At 32.9% G+C, this 21655-nt stretch overlaps 1 protein-coding gene and 1 long non-coding RNA gene across 5 annotated transcripts in view; one reads left to right on the plus strand and one right to left on the minus strand.

Annotated features, from left to right (window-relative positions):
• Positions 1-21655, minus strand: part of LOC125386462 — a 114412-nt gene that overhangs the window by 41294 nt on the left and 51463 nt on the right. For 2 of the 3 annotated variants that reach the window (XR_007226624.1, XR_007226623.1), the window contains exons 5-6: positions 12235-12391; positions 10492-10756 (exon numbers count right to left, since the gene is read on the minus strand). This is a non-coding gene — a long non-coding RNA (uncharacterized LOC125386462). Of the gene's footprint in view, positions 1-9507; positions 10429-10491; positions 10757-12234; positions 12392-21655 lie in introns of those variants that run through there. The other variant, XR_007226625.1, reaches the window with a different exon arrangement.
• On the plus strand, positions 2153-6990 carry LOC105666602 (E3 ubiquitin-protein ligase MARCHF3). 2 transcript variants are annotated; one of them, XM_012317476.3, is made up of 6 exons: positions 2153-3017; positions 3100-3258; positions 3654-3825; positions 4645-4819; positions 5262-5452; positions 6346-6990. In XM_012317476.3, exons 1-6 carry the CDS (start codon positions 2975-2977, stop codon positions 6539-6541), a joined length of 936 nt encoding a protein of 311 aa, XP_012172866.2. In that variant the 5' UTR covers positions 2153-2974; the 3' UTR covers positions 6542-6990. The 2 variants fall into 2 exon arrangements, with proteins under 2 accessions (XP_012172866.2, XP_020722799.2); XM_020867140.2 differs by having other exon boundaries at positions 6361-6990.

A 21655-nucleotide genomic window follows, 5' to 3' on the forward strand; every position in this document is an offset into this window, starting at 1 on the left:
GCTGCAAGTGGAGACTTTCAAACAATTTCAAGGTAAATTTTTCTTTTTTCAAATCAGACTACGGATCTTCTTAACTACAGAACTTCTGTTTGAAAATAATTTACAAAATATTTCAAGTTCGCTTTTGGCAAATGTAGTATACTAGAATTATGTAATTACTAGAATTTAGTAATATTGCTATTAATATAGAATATTATAATATAACATACAATATAATATGGCTGTGCTTTAAATTAAAATTTCTTTTACTTGCTCTACAACGAGAACATCACGTAACTCAATGTCGCTGGTCATTTCGAAAATTGTCTTTCATCTTTACAAAACTTTTTTAAATTACACAAAAAAGACAACAAATTAATTCGTACACCTAATAACTGTTAAGTAATACCTGACACATGCTATTAAATGTAATACGCGGAAAATTTAATTCTGCATGAGACACTCTGTATATTTGCTCAACTATGATGAACTGATACGTTAGGTTTGCGTATATGTTGAATAAATCAGCTCGAGATTCAATGCTAAAATTACAGATTACCTCAGAATTCGAGTTATGTCGAAGCAATTACAAGAGACGACATTATTAAGTTTTTATACCAGTGTGCACGTGACTGAATGCGATGACGGTACTGCGTGACTTAACACGATGACAATATTATTTGTCATCGCGTCAATGTAGCTCGTAAAATCTTGCCTGACCAGGTTGCAAGAAACTGGATGGATCAGAACGGTTTCGCGAAAGCTTTCTTTTCGTAGTATGTATAGGGCTTAATAGGGCAACAATGGGATTTAATCTGCAGCGAGTCGGAATGTGAATACAATGGTAATGTGACTACCAGATAGCGTATCGAGGATGCAAATCTCCCTACAGACCGTAACTGAATCGCCAGATTCTTTTTTCAAGCGTGAATGCAGCTTTACATAGCATTTGAAGTTTAACTAAGTAGATAAAAGCAACATTAACATGGATAATATCGCAACCTTATACTATAGAAACTTTTATGTTTCTGTTATAACATTCTCTCTCAAGCGTGAATAAGGCTTTATTTCTCGATGATCAAATTATCAATATTAGTAGGTATTATCAATATTATCATATTAATATATTATAATGCGTGTGTATTATCAGCATGATATAAGGAAATGTAACCTACATACATGAAAACTTATTTCACTTATTAAATATTGTAATATGTATATCACTTTGAATATCTTTTATGCTTTGCATATGACAAGCATTTTGTGTATTTTTGCAATTTAAAATTTCTCATAAATGCATAAAAATCGACAGTCTAATTATAGCACATTAACGTAGTATAACGTGTTGATGATTCAGATCTTTCTAAAAAGTACCGAATTCAACGTCACATGTTTGAGCTCTATTTCCAAGTGCGAACGTGGCCTTACACGGTACTTAAATTCCACGAAATTAGCGCACGCAATGTCAGTATTATTATTATTAGACAGTAATATAGAATTCATGTTAATTCTTACATAAATTATCCACTGAAATTTACATAGTATTATTTCGTTTCTTTCAAGCGCGAACAGGACTTTAATCTATACTCAAACTCCACAGAAACATGATATACGGCTTGGATAATGTTGCAAGACTAATACAACGAATTATAACATACATCATGCGAATTTTAATATAAATCTCTAACTCGTTTTACACATTATTAACCTGTTTTTTCCCAGAATAAATACGGCCTTATTTGATTTTTAAATTCTAATGAATTATGATGTGCGCCTTTCATATTACTACAGATTTTTTCCACATCACAGTATTACACGTGAATTATGCGAAGTTCAGTATAATCTTCTCACTTAAATTTGTATACGAACCATCAATTTACCTTTCGTAGGCGTGAGCGAGACTTTAGTCAGTAATGAGATAGTCGTTAAATCATAATTTCAATGGTATACCAACTGTAGAATTACTACAAGCTTCTACAATCTCAAACTATAATATTTAGATTCGACAATAAAACGCGTAAACCTTAACTCTACATTAAGCGCCATTAATCTTCCGTTGCTAAGCGCGAATGAGACTCTACTTAGAAATAACATAAATAGTATCGAATCGCGAAGTTGATAGTACATCGATTTTGATGTTACTATGTGATCCTACTATATTAAGCTACGACAAATAAATCTGCAATTTTCCACTCAAGCAACCTATATATAATTTCATTCATTTCAGTTCTTTTATTTAGTAATAAAATACGATCGCAACGTCAAATTACAACATTGATAGTATACAGTTAATATACTACAATAATACTACAATGAAGCTGTATTGTATCAAATTGTAACTCACAAATTCCATGAATCTCGACATAAATCTTAACTTAACCCTATGTACCATTGATTCGTCTCGTGTCAAACGTGAATGAGGCTTTACCCAATAACGAAGTAAATACCATCGACTTACTAATATCAAACTAACGCGTATAAATTTCTGTTTCAAACTCAGCTGCCACTTTTCTTGTTCTTAACAACTCATTTTTCCAGTTGGAAAATTAACAAGTCATCGTTATAACGTCACTTTCGTTTCTGCCACGTGTGAACGAGGCTTTACTCTTCGGTGCTGAGTTTTACGACGATGAAAAACAGCATTTTAAATAGATTTTAGTAATTTGTACAAACTTTCTATCTCACTCCTTTCTCTTTAAACTTTCTCTTACTCTTGATTTCTGCCACGTGTGAACAGGCCTTTACTCTCCACTCTCGCTTTCGTTGAGCCTTCAACTGTCGCATCAGGTGCGGCGAGTTTCGTGACGGTTAAAAGATGGATTCACTGAGTCCGACGTTGCGGTAGGTACAAAATCACGATACGAGATCCAGGACGAATCAGTCCTGATGCACCGTTCGAAATAAAGCAGCAGGACTGATCGCGATCGCGACAGACAACCAGCGGCGAAAAATTCACGGCTCCACGGCCCGACACAATGACGCAGCCGCCTTTTTGATGTCAAACGATCAGCCTGATGACGACGCCGCCAACGATACAGGTTAGGACAACTATTCGATCGACCATCTCATGGACGCGGGCCATTCTCAACCCGTTTCGGGACTCGCGTCATCTCGTTTCAGATCTGTCTACGGATAAGCAAATCCTGTTGCAAAATCTCGGTGGTAAACGATCGTGTGTCGAGGCTGTGACGTCCGGCCACAAAGCTTCTATCGAGCAAAGAACGAGGGACGAAGGAGGCGTAAAGAGAAGCTTGGCCGATCAGAAAGGGAGCGATGATGGTAGGTTCATGGTAATATGGAGCAGGTGATGATTTTTTTAAGTTTCAATCGAAATACATCCCAGACATTACGAAGATGTACATTTCTTTCAATATATCAATTTCGTACATTTCTTCTTCTTCTATCCTATAAAAAGTTTATTAATTATTTTTACGATAAGCTACACTTTAAAACAGGCAAATTGCAAATGTACTATATTATGTAAACAAGTGATCTATTATACTATAAACATATCATTTTGTTTTGTTTCCTCGATATGAACCTTTCTATCGTTTCTCTGTCTTAGTTTTTTCTCCAATCATCTTTTTTCCATTATTTTTCCATATTATTATAACGATCACGTTTTACATTAAGAATTCTATTATTTCCAAAAAATATCCAAAAATTCTTTATAGAGTCTCGGGTGTCCGGAGATATTTGTCGAATATGCCACATGGGCAGCTTCTCAACGGTCGACGAGAATCGAGCCAGTTACGAAAGACAGAACCAACCTATTCGTGGAGTTGACAGTCAAACGTCGACATTATCGTCCTACGCGTATCTCGGCCCTTTGATCTCAGCTTGCAAGTGAGCTTATCGATGTCCACTACAATTTATCTGTCCGGCTAATCGGATTCCTACACTGCATCTTGTAATAACAGGAATACATAGTTTCAGTCACATCTAGATTAAGATATTATCAGGTTCGATCTACCGAATGCTTAACTCTTTTCCATAGACTAACATCGATGCTGATGCAATTATAAAATCAGAAATATATTTCTGATTTGCCAAGAGAATGATTTAGAAAATTCGTCGATGTATCCGCTGGTAGAATTTTTGAAATTGAAATTGCGTTGCATTTTTCTCGCGTTTCTAAAGATTTATTTAAAAATTTCTTACATTTGACGGAAATTCTAGATACTTCGAGCTTCTAATTATTCAATTCCCTGTTTTCCTGACTCTTTTCAGTGTTTTAAGGATTTCTTATTTCCTCTTTTTATTTTCGATTATTTTTCGAATTTTCTTTCTTGCGATACGTTCCAAGAGCTTTTGTAGCTTCAAATTGATTTGCTAAATGTAGTGTATTAGTAAATTATCGATTGGTAAACGCTTCAATAGGAATTATTTATTCAAACGAAAAAGACTTACATGATTGATGATTCTCGGTTAAACAATATCTTAATTCATTTATTATTTCATTCTCAATCGTTTAATTTTTCTGTCAGTATTCTCAGGTAAGAATCTTTTCAAGCTTCAAACTGATTTACTAAATGTAATGTATTAATAGATTATAGATTGGTAAATGCCTCAATAATTCAATGAAATTATTTATTCAAAGCAATGATCGATGACTCTTGATATAGAATATTCAAATGCATTTATTATTTTGGATAAATATGACAGGTGTCGTGGGACAGTAGCGTTGGTACACGTAGAATGTCTTGAAAGATGGCTGACAGAATCGGGTCACTCTAGATGCGAGCTTTGCGGCTATAAGTACGCCACTAAAAGAGTACCACGTCACAACATCATTCGTAGTGTTGTAATATGGTTCAATACCGTGATAGTGACTCGACAAGTAAGACATGTTCATCATTCACCACACACCTAAAGATGATCCATATTATCATTATTTTATAAGTCAACAATTCTCACAATATTCCATATTTTTATGAGAAACATCAAAGTTCATTTCTATGAAGTAGTATTCTTTGAATCAATTAATCGTACACTATGATACTACTTTCGCTTTAATTTTCCCACTACGTCGTGGAGAAATTCTTTCAGAGAATTCATTATCCTTCTTTTTCAGAAAACCTTTGACGAAATCTCATCTTTAGAAAAAATAATTGCAATCCAATTTTTGATTAAAAATGATTCTTTGAAGTGATACAAATGTTATGCCAATATGTTTCTGAATATGCTCTGTATATGTTTCTGAAATCAAATCAAATTGTCTCGAAGAATACAAATTCTTGTCCCAAATATAATTCATTGAAAGGGAAACGCTATATTTCCAGATGCTTCTAGATATATTGTATCTACTAGTCACCACGCCACTAGCCCTGTTCTCCTGCTACATCTGTGTCCTGGCTCTAAAAATGTTGCTAAAACGAGGCCTGCAAGAGATGCCCTGGATGATCGTTGCCATGCTTCCCACTTGTTCCCTTACTCTAATCGCTTACTGGGGTTGGATAATTACTCTGGCCAGGTGTGTTCATTACCATTTTCCTTTCCTCCGTTTCTACATCTCACGTATTATATTATATTCCTCAAAAAAACCAAAAAAGAAAAAAGAAATTCCCAGACCGTATAAAATGGACATAGGTATTCGTGCACATAATCCCACAGAATGAATCAAATTTGATTTCACCGTGGGGTTGTGTAGAAATTCACCCAAGTGTTAACATTGGACGTATCATCGAACCCTCAAAAACGACGGATTTTAGATTTGCTTCTTTTTACAATCACCGCAAGCATACAGATAATTCTGCAGAAATCAATATTGATCCTGATTTACATAGAGACACAATTATATAGAATTAATTATATAGAATTATTTGAATTAACATCAATTGAATCATACAGATTTATAATACAGAACATTTATTACGCGAGCGGTAGCTCTAGCGTTAATTACCACATCCCTGCATTTTCACGTCTTACGACCTCACGATAGTATTACGTTACCTGAAAGGAAGTTTGCAAACCATAATCCATACAAATACTTATATACATAGTCGAAGAAAATTAATCTGACTGTGATGGCGAATTCCATCGAACAACTCGCTCTTCTACTCGCATCGTTCCTTTTTTGTTTCGAATCGCCTTACCTCCCCTCGCCTCCACCTCCACCTCCACCTCCAACTACAATATTGTCATTTATTCACTACTATAGCGCAACTATCATTTAGTGGTGTATTACCATTAAATAAAAATATTATGCCAATTCAATGCAGATTTATCGTATCGGGTTTCGTTAACTAAATCACGCTCGTAATCAGGTTCTTATCTTATTTACCAGTCCTGTTCTATAAATCTATCTGGTTAATAATTTACCGATACAACTTAATAACCTGGTTAAGCGACCGTGTAAATTATCAGACTGCACGGGCGTAGATGGCGCCGTTATTGGAGGAGCAATTTCGTCATACGTTTGGTTCCTGACGACTTCAACAACGCTGAAACGAATTCGAGGCAAGAAGGGACCACCGGCAACCATCTTCACCAGCAGAGGCCGTACGCGGACGACGAGACGATGGAAATACGCGACGTCACGTCGATCGATCGGTCCGAATGAATCTACACGCAGGATTTAATTGCTGGTAATTTGGTTTCATTAAAAGGCGGCTCTAATCGAGCTGGTTACCAACCATCGAGGACAATTAATCGCATCAAACTGCATGAGTTTCCACGTCGCTTCCGGTTGTCTGTTATCTTCGTACGAGAACAAATCGGAAAGTTGATATAATTTATAAAAATCAGCTGTTAGCATCATGCTCGCAATTATTCTCGCAATAGTGTTATTTATAATTTTGGTTCACCTTATGATAACGATTAATAGTGACTTGCTCAAGATCGTTGTGAAATTTCAAATAGCTGCGATGTTACTGATAAAGCATTAATTTTACTAACTAGGCTGTTACTAATAAAACAATTCCATTGTACGATGGCTTGCTTCTTTTTATTTCGCTGTTATTGAGAGTAATCTTTGCAGGAAGAAGTAGTTCTCTTTTCGTTTTCTGATTTCTGCAAATTGAATAAATTGAAACATGTTAGAGTAAAGATCACTGTTTTCTCATTTCCATATTATTAATTTTTTTAAATTAGAAAATAGTTTCTTAAAAGTTTCTTAATATACAAAGATTTAAGCTTCGTGCATCGAGGAAGATCAAGAAGCAGAAAGAGTTGCATAAGTGAAGAAGATTAAACATAAAGACGAACGAAAGTGAGGATGGAATTTAAATGGAAAATACAGAAGGGAAAAGTTCGAAAATATTTTCTCGCTCTTGTAGAAAGTTATGAGAGTAAAAATAAAAGTTAACTGGGTAAACCAGGTTCCAGAAGTTGTCCACGATTAAAGGTACCGTTGCAGTTCACTTTCGATAGATCGAAAGTTATTACAAGAGGGACGCGTCACGATTTAATTCGGCCAATCCAAAAAGGGATGATTTTACTTTCTTGCAGTCGGGAACAGAGATGAAAGCAATTCATTTTCATGAATTTTTTTTAACTTAACTACTGGTTATATAAGAACAGATTTTTCAGAATGTAAATACAGTTTCCATGTAGAAATGTAATTGTTGTTATTTCAGTTCTTATGTTTATCAAGTTTTTGAACGGTCACGTTTAATGGCGTGTACGATGACTGAAAAACCAATTGTTTAATCAATTTCCTCAGGGATTGAGCCTCAAATTTTTATTTGATTATTTACTTATAATATCTTTCTGAAAAATATAAACTCAATTTATCTATGGAAAGAAGTATATGTTTCTTCTAAATGCTGGGACTTTCTGATTCCTCATTCTTTTTTCCAAAAAACAGATTCAATCCTGAGGTAAACTATCTAACTCTAAATTACATTTTCAAATGCTTGAATTTTAAATCTTCAAATATTCGAGTTTTCAAAATATCAAATTTACAAATATTTAATTCTAATATCTAAGCTTCCAAATTCCCGAAAGTTCGTCACTTTCTCAACTTGTTAATTCTAATTTTCTCATTCTTCTCATCGCCGTTCCCAATTTTGCAAACTGTTTCTTCTACCAGAAACATTTAACGTTCCACAATATTCCACGCTTTTACTCTTCCCATTCTCGCGCTCGTTCGGTCATCGGAGATTCCAATTTCCATTGAAACTAACTCTCTTCTCTCCCAAAAATTCATCCCCTCGACCGAACAAGCGCAACAAGTTCAATCGACGAAGCACCAAAAATGAGCAAGTCTCTCGCAAATACGAATCGTCTCCGATGTTCAATTTTGCGGAAAAAATAAATAAATGTTCCGTAAGCATGTGCATCGCATTATCTCATACGAGATACGCGAGAAAAAAGAGGATAGCAGAGGTCATTAAACCACAACCAGCTCTGAATCCTTCGGTTTGCTCTCTTTGCACCACCTACTGTCGTGTATTCCATCTTTGAGCCTCGTCGTTTATTTTTCGGAACCGGCATTTCCCGCTGGCTCTGTCCTCTTATTTCACCAGCACATGCCTCGCAGAAACCAAGAAACTCAATTTTCTGCCCGTTTCACGTGAAATTAGCGGCGATAAAGCGGCTGCGTTTTAATAAGCATTCGTATAATTGCACGCTCCCCTCTCGACGGACAGCTAAGCCGCTTCTGCTCTTTCTACAATGTTTATTGGATTGGCGTTTATCTCGTTAGATAACGTTGTTCGACCTCGAGAAGCCTCGCCATACACACGCCTTGTGATTTCTTTTTAATAAAACCGCTTCTCGCGTTAATGCGAACGAAGGCGGGATTTTTAAATAACAGGGACGTCTTAAGGTTCTGAAGAGTTGCAGATCTACTTTCAAGAAAAATGGTTTATGAAGTGTGTATGATTCGTGGGATGAGGCGGGCGAAGCTTGCTTTTGAAGTTATACAGGGTGGTTTAGAAAATTGTTCCAAGATAAATAGTACAGGATAATAAACAGGGTGTCTCGTCTGACTCTGCCACCTTTGATTACTGTCTTATCTGTGACGATATCTGTACGGTATCGAGGTGTACGTGCTGTGCTTTTATATCTATTCGACCTGTCGATGATTTTAAAACGTCCTGTAAAGGTGGCATTAAGATTTTTTAATCAATACGTCCATTCGTTATTACATATTCTCGTAACTAATATTTAGACGTTTTTGAAACACTATAAACTCGTGTCTTTTGTATTATCCACTGTGGAGAAAGAGACTTTAAAATTTACAAATCTTAATGTCACTTTTAATGGACGTTTCAAGACCCTCGCAACATCGACTGGACAAAAGCACAGTACCGTAGGGACACTTTCCTGTATCGCCACAAATATGAAAGTATCTGAGGTGGCAGTGTTAGATGAGACACCCTGTATACGTATGAATTGATATACGAGGTCGGATTAGGTAGAGATTAAGATGCTAAGATTAGAGTCTATGGTTTTTCATGAACCAAAATGCGTTCTTTGGTTCTCTCAGGAAGGCAGATCAAGTTTAAGACTTAGACTCTTGAAGAAGTGAATAAATTAAAAAAACAATTTTTATGCTGTTTGGTGTACTGTATACGTATCTGTAATACGTATAATTTATTTGATGTGACGATTAATATTATATAAATAAATATAATTGGTTTCGAAGGTGGTTGAGAGGCTATAACGAAGATATAAAATATTGCAGTGATCGTATACTACAATATCGAATAACATTCCATCTCGCGAATCGCAAGAAACTAATTAGCAACAGCAGTCTCACTCCGTAGAATCGAGATATGTACAATTTTTCCAGAAAATAACTAAGAACGGGGAAAAGTAAAAGAAGAACATAAAGGCAGTTTGTAGAATCTTCTAACTGCAGAAACTATAAATATCAAACATCATTACAGGAATAACGAACGCCCTTAAATTACATAGAAAACTCGTATCAGACATACATATAGCGTGGCAGGTGCAAGTAAGAAGCGAGTCTCACTTTCTAAGAAAATAAAAGAACCCTTATCGGTAACGAAGGGTACATATAAGTACATAAAATCCTAAATAAAAGAAACTTATACACATCGTTCAAATAAATAGATGCTTTGATGTCTGTATCAACGGCCATTTGAAAAAACGTTACAACTTAATCCGAGCAATTTCAGAAACTGCGCTCCTCTTTCTAATAACAATTACCATTTGCATACGTAAGTTTGAAGCATCTTGTACCCTTTAATAGCGTTTTTATCTTAATTCCCACCCATGTACACTTGCAACGTACCAGCTCCCACATTCATTTTTCTCTAATAAAACTTCGATTCGGATGTTTCGATGGAAAGTAGATTTACATAATACGCTCATTTGTATTCAGGAAACATAGATAACTTTATCGTTATCGTTGGCAACTGTTTGCGGACTCCTAGGGTCTTCTAGATTTTAGATGGTGCCTGGATAGTAGTTATACAGGATTAGTTCATGCAGACGACGACGACGCTTCCTGCTTCCACTTGACACGCAAGGTTAGACCTGACACGCAATGCGTTTCGTTCTGATGATTAAAGTCTGAATGTTTGAAGTTCTGCGACTTACCTTTTGCAATCTCCTCCTCCATTTAGTTTTCGCAGGTTTAACACTAAAACGTTACCAGGCTCGGCTTCAGAATTTGATTTACAATTGTACATTCATTGTTATTCCTTTTGTTCGTCTAAATTTATGTAAATTCTTATATTAACAAAAATTGAGAAACTGATTAATCAGATAATATAAGAATTAACACAAAGTTGTATGAACAAAAGAAGTAACAATGAATGTACAATTTTAAATTAAATTTTGAAACCGATCATTTCTTCGGGCCCTGTAAGGATAGTGTTAAAATGCAGATTTCGAAGCTTTGAAGTTTCATTCTTGAAGGTTGAGCTCTCGCAGCTTCGTGAAGCTTCAAAATATATCTTCCTATGTTTTAACATTTAACTTTGAAAGCTTTAAAACTTTAGTTTACGAAGCTTTGCGTTTTAGAACCTGTCAGAATTCAAGTAAGCAAATGTAGGATAATCCTATGATATATCGTGTGTATTTTCTTACAAACAATAACTTTAAGCTGATTAGGATACGCTATCTAAAAAGCAGATAGACGTATGTTAATCCGATCCTCTTTTATTTTTACAATTAAATTACCAATCATTGAGTTACGAATTACCATGAATATTCAATTAAGAGAATTACATTCTAATAAATTTTAATTTGCAACCTTGTAAATCATTTAGCTACGTAACTGCGTAATCATGATCGCAAGTAACTAGTTCAGATTACTTGCTACACATACTGTATAATTCATAACCATGACACGGTGATATAATTAACAATAAGTATACATGAAACTTTATCACATTGATGCAATTAATAATTGTATATCAAATGATGATTGTCCATTTATGAGCAAAAATTAATGTTCAATTTCAAACATCAATTTATAAACAAATTCTCCTTTTGATGTATGTTCGCAAACTGATTAATTTGATTACTATACAAAGTGATTGATTGAATCACTAGGCATAATGATTAAATTAATCATCATGTAAAACGATTAATTTATTCATTTATTCATTAATTAAATAAAGTTTCAAATTCAAAGTTCAAATTAAATTTTTAACTACTTGTATAACTCTGTATGAGACTTCATTTCATTTATTTTTAACATAAAGATTGTAAATGTTATTTCCTCATTAAAATGAAAATTTAGAATAACTGATATTTAAAATAAATTAAGGAAGTAAAATATCTCTCATAAAGAAGTATATTATTTTATCTACTTAATTAAGTATCTATTTTCTACTTATCTACTTTATACTTCTTTATTTACTTAAATACCATTCTTAATTATGCATACATTAATTACCAATTTATTTGTATAGAAACAAATTAATATCAATAGAAAGTAGAATCTTGTAATAATGTTAACAGTGTTTCCTATTAAATAGCAACTTATCTATCTACTAATATTAGCAATGAATCAATAAGAAGTGGATATAAACGTATGCATACTGTCGTCATACTTCTTAACTGTTCTAACTTCATTTTCATAAAAATATATTTAACCAATTCAACCATGTTTATTCAACCATGTCTACGGAATACGAATTCATGATAATATTATGAAAGAAAGCAGAAATATTCAGTCTTTTTCTGCTATTAAATATCGAGTAGGTATCGAACTTCGTAAATTTTAAATACAGTTCTCTGAACTTACAAAATTATGTAGTGTAGATAGAACAGTTAAAAGCTAGTACTAAACATCTATCTGTGTTATACATATCATCAAAATGCAAACATTACCAAATCCTGCGTGAAATATTAACGAGTTGACTGTAAATCATCAATGGTGTCTCTCTACTGGCTTCCATAAATTTGACTTATCGATCATAGATCACCTGCGACGTCCATATTGCGAACTCCTATTCTCTCAATTTCATCCATGCAACCAGCCAACAATCTGCAGAAAACAAAACCAACAGTTTAAAGCAAATATACGATAAACCAATAATTAGCAATTATTAAAATCAATTGTATAAAAATAAAACAATAATTGAATTCAAAAGCTCGTTGTACAAGGTACTTATAATTGGCGATAACTCTAACCTTCAAATATGGCCACCGATGCGACGACAACGAAAAAACTATAACAATATATCGAATAACTACTTGACTTCACGATAATAATGGTTAAAGGAACGATTAAACATATACGTACTGAGGAAATGAAGTTAATCGTAGCGTAGAAATGGTTGCAAAGTCGAAATTGAATTACTACGTAGTTAATGAATATGACATACTTTCAACGTGATAATACATCCTAACGCACTGATTTTCGGCAGAAGAATAAACCCCTGCGCAACAGGTTTGCGTCGCCAACGAGTGGGGAAAGGGGAAGGGAGAGATGGCACGAGCCGACACGAACAGTTTCAAATTTGAATTTTCAAATTTGAATTCTTAAATTTTCAAATTTGAATTTTTAAATTTGAATTTTCAAATTTGAATTTTTAAATTTGAATTCTTAAATTTGAATTCTTAAATTTGAATTTTCAAATATGAATTTTTAAATTTTCAAATTTGAATTTTTAAATTTGAATTTTCAAATTTGAATTTTTAAATTTGAATTTTTAAATTTGAATTTTCAAATTTGAATTTTCAAATTTGAATTTTTAAATTTTCAAATTTGAATTTTTAAATTTGAATTTCTAAATTTTCAAATTTGAACTTTCAAATTTGAATTTTTAAATTTTCAAATTTGAATTTTTAAATTTGAATTTTTTAAATTTGAATTTTCAAATTTGAATTTTTAAATTTGAATTTTTAAATTTGAATTTTTAAATTTCAATTTTCAAATTTGAATTTTTAAATTTTCAAATTTGAATTTCTAAATTTGAATTTTTAAATTTGAACTTTCAAATTTGAACTTTCAAATTTGAATTTTTAAATTTGAATTTTTAAATTTGAATTTTTAAATTTGAGTTTTCAAATTTGAATTTTTAAATTTTCAAATTTGAATTTTTAAATTTGAATTTTCAAATTTGGATTTTCAAATTTGAATTTTTAAATTTGAATTTTCAAATTTGAATTTTTAAATTTTCAAATTTGAATTTTTAAATTTGAATTTTTAAATTTGAATTTTCAAATTTGAATTTTTAAATTTTCAAATTTGAATTTTTAAATTTGAATTTTCAAATTTGGATTTTTAAATTTTCAAATTTGAATTTTTAAATTTTAATTTTCAAATTTGAATTTTTAAATTTTCAAATTTGAACTTTTAAATTTGAATTTTCAAATTTGAATTTTTAAATTTTCTAATTTGAATTTATAAATTTGAATTTTTAAATTTGAATTTTTAAATTTTCGAATTTGAATTTTTAAATTTGAATTTTTAAATTTGAACTTTCAAATTTGAATTTTTAAATTTGAATTTTCAAATTTTCAAATTTGAACTTTTAAATTTGAATTCTCAAATTTGAATTTTTAAATTTTTAAATTTGAATTTTTAAATTTCAATTTTCAAATTTGAATTTTTAAATTTTCAAATTTGAATTTCTAAATTTGAATTTTTAAATTTGAACTTTCAAATTTGAACTTTCAAATTTGAATTTTTAAATTTGAATTTTTAAATTTGAGTTTTCAAATTTGAATTTTTAAATTTTCAAATTTGAATTTTTAAATTTGAATTTTCAAATTTGGATTTTTAAATTTGAATTTTTAAATTTGAATTTTCAAATTTGAATTTTTAAATTTGAATTTTTAAATTTGAATTTTCAAATTTGAATTTTTAAATTTTCAAATTTGAATTTTTAAATTTGAATTTTCAAATTTGGATTTTTAAATTTTCAAATTTGAATTTTTAAATTTGAATTTTCAAATTTGAATTTTTAAATTTTCAAATTTGAACTTTTAAATTTGAATTTTCAAATTTGAATTTTTAAATTTTCTAATTTGAATTTATAAATTTGAATTTTTAAATTTGAATTTTTAAATCTTCAAATTTGAATTTTTAAATTTGAATTTTTAAATTTGAACTTTCAAATTTGAATTTTTAAATTTGAATTTTCAAATTTTCAAATTTGAACTTTTAAATTTGAATTCTCAAATTTGAATTTTTAAATTTTCAAATTTGAATTTTTAAATTTGAATTTTCAAATTTGAATTTTTAAATTTTCAAATTTGAATTTTTAAATTTGAATTTTCAAATTTGGATTTTTAAATTTTCAAATTTGAATTTTTAAATTTTAATTTTCAAATTTGAATTTTTAAATTTTCAAATTTGAACTTTTAAATTTGAATTTTCAAATTTGAATTTTTAAATTTTCTAATTTGAATTTATAAATTTGAATTTTTAAATTTGAATTTTTAAATTTTCAAATTTGAACTTTTAAATTTGAATTTTCAAATTTTCAGTGTAATTTCAAAATTAGCTATGTTCACTGTAAACTATTTGAGATATTTATGGATTTTAATTTTTAAATATTTAAAGTAAAATTTTAAACATACCTTCTGCAAAACATAGTAGTAATATTTATTAATTGAAATTATCATTCAAAAAAGAAAAAGAATTACTTTTATAAAATATTATAAAAGTTAATTTATTATAAAAGTTAAATATAATCGCAAAATAAATCCAGTAATTATTTAATATAATTAATGATAAGAGTTAGTTATTAAAGTGAAATCTTTACTCATGTATTCAAGTAGAGTCATGCAATGATAAAAAGACAGAAATAACTGTAGAAAATAAATAATGCAAAGTACAGATAGGATATTCTTTTTTCGACGTTAAACAGAAGTTTAGATAAGAGTTTAGAATTGTTACTCCTGCTTTCTTCACACAATTAACGCATTTTCAAAATCATGAACCAAACCTATAGCCGCGCTATCAATTACGTTTTCATAATATAAAAAATTATTAATGTTTCGGCAATCATTATCATGATATTTGTCAGAAGCTTGTCAGCATCAGATAATTTCTAATTCTTAACATTAGCTCTTGGTACATATGTATATCAGTTTTATTGATTCTCATAGATTCAATTTACATTAATATATAGCTAGTTCTGTCAATGTTATAAATGGTAATTTTTAAGATTGAGTTTGAAATACTCCACTGCAGGACAAGACAAGTTTTGGTATGAGATAGACATGGACACGTTTGAAACTAAATTGAATGTGGACATGGCAATTCAGACTGGTCTTTGACACAGTAAAATCAGGAATGTAAGGGAAACAGATTGTAGTAAATATCTCAATATTTTTCAAAAATGGATATACTGAATCTAAATACTATAGTTCTCAAATAAAGTTTACTAAATAGATTCATAAATACACATAGAATATAATGAAAGATGATGCTTCCACGATACGTTTAACTTGTAATACAGAATGCAACTATGTCTTTTACTGGAAAATTTTAATTGTATGTTATAATTAATTTGTATTAACAGCGAACATATCGTATACTATGCACATTAAACGTACGCAATCTTATGTATATTTTCGCGTGCTAATTCAATTCTCTCCCTTGGTCAAATAAACTTTACAAGATAAGTAGACGATATAATGAAAGATAAGGCATTCGTAACACAGAGTACAATTATATTTTCTGAAGTGGAGAATGTTAATTATATTTATATAGAATTTACACATTACATAAGTGTTTGTATATAATTGTACCAGCATTTTTAATGAATGAATTTGAATTTGAAAGCTTCTGTATCTCATGTATACTAATACATGTATGAGGATGTTTGTATGGAAATATTACAATAAAGGATCTTTTTATGTGTAATTAAAGCCGATAATTGAATTGAATATATTATTAAATAATTCCTACGATTATTGTTTTAAATTCATCTTTACGTGAAGGGAATAAGAAAATTTGATGTTTCTAACGGTTTGTACTTCGGAACATGTAACACAAATTCTCACGTTATACCTCGCTTGTAGCTGTATCTCTGTTTTACTGGAAAAAGCATTGGGACGACGCGTGGTCTTCTATTCATATGGAAATTAGTAAAAGTGATAATTTATGAAACGGTTGTAGGGTGGTGTACTGGTTTCTAATTTTTGTTATTAAATTGCAGTGGCTGCATGTTGTTGCGTTGCCAGGACGAGATACACAGGCGCGATAAGTAAATGTAGAAAATAAGATATGGATAACCAGTAAAGTAAGAAATTGGACAGATATATTGAAGTCGTTCTCACGAACTGAATTTTATTATTGGTCTTTACTGACTTTTATTACTAAATTATGATATAATATAGCGTAATATGTACTTCATAAATTAATTATTTTAATCGAAATGATCTAACTACATAAATACATATTATATGGTCCCCTTTCACAAACATTTATACCAATTAAATAGCCACATTCTTCCTGCTTCAATTACGCCATCAATCATAGCAAATCAAATAAGCCAAACAAATCCAAGCTATCCACCAGCAAGTGAAATGCAAGAACCGGACTCATCATAAGCGCACACCTGAACAAGCACCTAAGTTAAAAAAAAAAAAAAAAAAAAAGAGGAAATGGAAGGGAAAACAGAAAGAGCCAAAGAAATAACACATCGAAAAGAAAGAAAACAATCTACGTGAATGATCGCTACTACGAAATTGATATTTCTTCAAACTCCGCTATAAAATATCAAAAAACTAGTTATAAAATGCCGGTAAGATGACGAAATGAATAAGTAATTTAAAAAAAAAAAAGAAAAAAAGAGAGGGGTATGAGCGATGGAAATGTAACAACGCGCTGGCGTAGTTCGACAATCGAGGGTACAGATGAAAATAGAAGACCGAGAGTCTCTTCTCTTTCCACGTGGATACGGAGCGAGGAAGAAATGAATCTTTTACGCGCCATCACCGCGAATGCATCCGGTTCTTCCAGATTCTCGAGCGGCACGTGACGCTTCTAGCCTCCTAGACGATCGGGAAAAAAACGTCGGGACGAACGACACAAGATGACTGGATGAAGCCTCCGCCGGGGTAAATTCGAAAGGGTAAAAAGAGGATGACACCCATGGGGGGACACAAATTATTGGCTCGTGACGCATCGAACGTCTGCTCTTTGCCTTTGGAGGAGTACGCAGGAAAAAGGATCTATCTATTAAAATAGTTAGAAATACACGGTATTTTATGAAATAATTTTTCAAGCTTCTCGTTTCTCTAAATGTGAACACTTGGAAATTTGGAAATAGGAAATATCGAAGATCTCGGAATTTAAAAATCCGCGAGCGTAGGGATCTCTCGGGACCCAGAAATTTGGAGATTCTTATTTGAAACTTCGGGAATGCAGAAACTGGAAAATTTTAATTCAGCGCTTTGAAGATTAAAAGATTAAAAGATTCGGAAGTGTGGAACTTCGAAGATTCGAAAATTTAGAACTTTTAATGAAACTTGAAATCTCTTGAAATCTGAAAGGTTTTAGAATTTTCGAAGCAGCACTTATGCAGTGGTATCACAAAAGAAGGTACAAGGAATGAAAGCTGTGGTGGGCGTGAAGGACGAGGCCACGGTCTTCCTTTACGACAGGATACGCAACGCATTCTTGGACGATTAACCGCAAATCGGGGGCAGAAACGCGTGAAATTTCTGCATAAATAATACGGCTTTCTAATCCTATGACTTTCGTCCAGACAAGCGTCGGTCTCGTATTTTTTAACCCTCGTTAGAAGGTATGTCGAGCGAGATAAAACGGTCGATAGATGACTATCGATCTATTCAAGCGGCTTTTATTACAGCCGGAACGATATGGCTCGAATGATATATTGAGATCGATAAAAGCGAATGATTCGCTTTGCAACAGTATTAAACTTGTATGGTCTTTAAATTTAGATAAGTAATTTGAAATTGAATATTAATCTCATGAATCATCTTTCGAAAAAATTGCTGACTTACGTTACACAACATTAATAATGTTGGAAGAATTAAAAAATTCCAATCACGTAATAAGAAACCTGATTATATTTATAAAATGAATATCTTTGTTACTCTGATGCTTTGTTCAGGTTTGATTGCTTGATCTAAGTTTGTATTCACACACGCACAATTTAAGCTATCTAAGTTGAAGTTGCTTGAGTTCAAGCAACTTAGTCTCATGTAATGGACAATTTAAACTAGAATTGCAAGAAATGCTGCATGTTTAAATGCGTGTAACAATGGCAGGCATTACGTAAAGTATTAAAAAGATAATATTACAAAAGAATGGTTGATTGAGACAAGGAAATATGATGTGAGAAAAAATTGTTTGATATAATTGGAATCTGACAATCGGTTAAAATAAGTAGCTACAGAAGAGAAGAAAGAGACTTTTCCCTGCTGAAGTGTAATGCTCCCGGTACGATTGAACACAAAGTTCTTCTACACTTGGTTTATTTTAGCACCAACGATTGGCATGAACGATACTACGACCATGAGGGAACAGTTGAAAAAAGCTCAATTTCGCTTGAATCTCGGAACGATATTTCAAATGAAGAGCAGTATTTAAAGTAGATCTCAAATTACTTCAAGTAAAATTCGAGTAACGTGACTAACCCGAGCGAACCGTGTAATAACAGCTTCGTGAACTGTTTTCAGACAATGAGGTCAGGTTACAGATAATAAATGGAAATGCAGCGTAAACGCACTGTATGAAATTGTTCTTACCTTCATCCACGTTCATAAATACAAACTACACGGCCACCTAGAGCTTTACTGGATTAGTATCCATTAAATAAACGTCAATTTAGAGTGCACATCGATCGATCTCACTATCGAACCCCTCAATTTCCTTCGACCTTCTGTCCAAGCCATTCTACCCACCAGTAATAATTCTGTCGTCCGTGCCCTCCATTAAATCGGCTTGAACGCCCTCGAGCGCGCGTTTAAATTTTCCCTAGCATGCGCGCGCGATAACTCATCTCGTCGACGACGGAAAAACGCGCCTTTATTTCCCTCCCCGCCATAAGAAACCATGATTTACGAACGATTTGCAAACGCTGATTGAGCCATAAAGATATTCTGCGACAAGTTCTGTTCGCCGTCTGCTCGGCTGATAAATTCCAGCAATTTTCCGCAGTACGCTCTTTGTGACTCTGAAGTTACTTATAATAATACGTTACTTTTGTCTTGAACATCAGTAATAAAAGGATGCTTATCTGCAATTACCATGGTCTCCTAATCGACTTTCGATCGATAATCGCCTCACGATCGGATAATTGCGTTTGAATTACTCGGCGTTTCGCGCCAAAACTGACCAGCCGCTTTTTTCTTTTTAATGGAAAACGATGACGATGGTAAGAACTATATAAGCCAAAGACATCGAGATGAATTTATAGCATCTGCAGCTTGCAATTTAGAACTTGTACTGTCCGCGGGAAAAATGAAGAAAAGGAGGTATGTATACAGTTTTATACGGTTCCGTTACAGGCGTGTTGCTTGTAGTTGCGTGTAATCGCGGCGTCTTGTAGTATCTTATTTTCTTGTCACTAGACGTTGGAAACTGGATTAGATGTATTAGACATGGTGTATTTATGTTTGTTGAATGACCGTGCTAAAAAATGTATAGCCGATTGCGTAGCTGGATGCATTATATTTCACGTCTGATTGCAGCCGAATGATAGAGGAGAAAGTTGAATAGTTTCGAGTTACCTCGATTTGTATGGATGAATTTTGTAGATATACAACGAGATTATATGGAAAAAGATATTGTCAGATCGATAATCCCTCTTCTTTTTGATCTTATTTATTCTGGGCACGAATTTGTCCATTTGTAATATCCCTACAAAGATTTTCGATTCTTTTGTCTGTTCAATACAATCACTTGGCGCAATCTTTAAAGAATATAACTCGATCAAAATACACTGCATTCTATAGAATCGTACATACGCCAAACGATACTAGCGCCACCACGGACTAGAACTCGTTGGCCATTTAATCTTCCAAATCTGCTCACACTGTGCATTGTACATAATTATCACGTTCATTGCCCTTTAATTTAACTAAATTTAATGAAATAATTAAAGAATACAAACCAATCGCAATATCCAAGATGCACTTCAAATTATGCGGCAAGAAGAAACAATTTAAAAGACATCAGGTGCAATTGCTCCGATGAAAATACGTCATCATACGTAGTATGATACGTAGGACACCAGCGCCGCCATAGACAAGAATTCCCCAGGATGCCAAGCTTCCAATTCTCCTCGCATTATGTACCGAAAAGGAATGTAATCTGCACGTCCAATCCCCTGCAATCACACAGTCTTGAACCTATCATTCTCCAACAACTTTTGTTTCTCTCCTTGCCTCCTCCCTAACCTAAGATTCCAACTTCCAAGATACAACATCCAAGATACCCAGAGCACATCTCGAAACGGTGTGCCGTACAAACGTCTCAATTTGTACAGATCGCGAAAAAGAAGAAGAGGAGGGACAAAGAAGAATAAGACGAGGCAGAATTCGTTCCCTTTAACGGCTGTATCGCAACTATACGGTTGTACATGCGTAGGTACAGTGCGCGATGATCTCGACGGTGGATCGTGAATCGACAGGCTCGTTTCTCGCGGCTGTTCCTACCCGTGAATTATTGCCAATTACAAACGCGCGGACCCTTTCTATCGGGGCGCTGCCGAAATTTATAGTCGATGATAAAGGTATCTGGCCGCGGTCGTGCCGCTGTAAAGCCGGCTTAACAAGCACCACCCGTTGCCCTCCAACACGCGAGCCAATAAATCGGCCGGCAGTCTTCCTCTACTCTCATCGAATCACTTTCTTCGCCCCCTTTTTTCCGCGACGTTCGCCCCCACTCTAACCAAACCTAACCTCACAAATAGAAGCATGTTTGCACGAGTGTACGTGAACGTCGCTCCTGGCGGTCCAGCCGACTTATAATTGCTTCATGATACTTATTTATCGAGGTTATTAATAAACAAACGATAGCTACACCGGACGCCTCGTCTCGTAAATATCGTAATTAATGCTCGCGATAATTTTCGAGCTGCACCGCCATTAATTTACAAACCACTCTCGGTACGCCCCCCACTCTTTCATTCTTCTACTCTTTTACGACGGTGTTCGAATTATATCCCCGGTATGTTCTCTTTCGCATTTTTCCTTTTTAATTTTCGGATTTTTGTTTTCATGATTTAGCGTCGTATTTTTGTATAATATCGACGGGGAATCGAGTACAGCTGCGTGATCTAATTAGCATGGGAGCTTCGTTAACACATGAACGAAA

Source organism: Bombus terrestris, chromosome 15, assembly GCF_910591885.1.
Source record: "Bombus terrestris chromosome 15, iyBomTerr1.2, whole genome shotgun sequence".
NCBI lineage: Eukaryota > Metazoa > Arthropoda > Insecta > Hymenoptera > Apidae > Bombus > Bombus terrestris.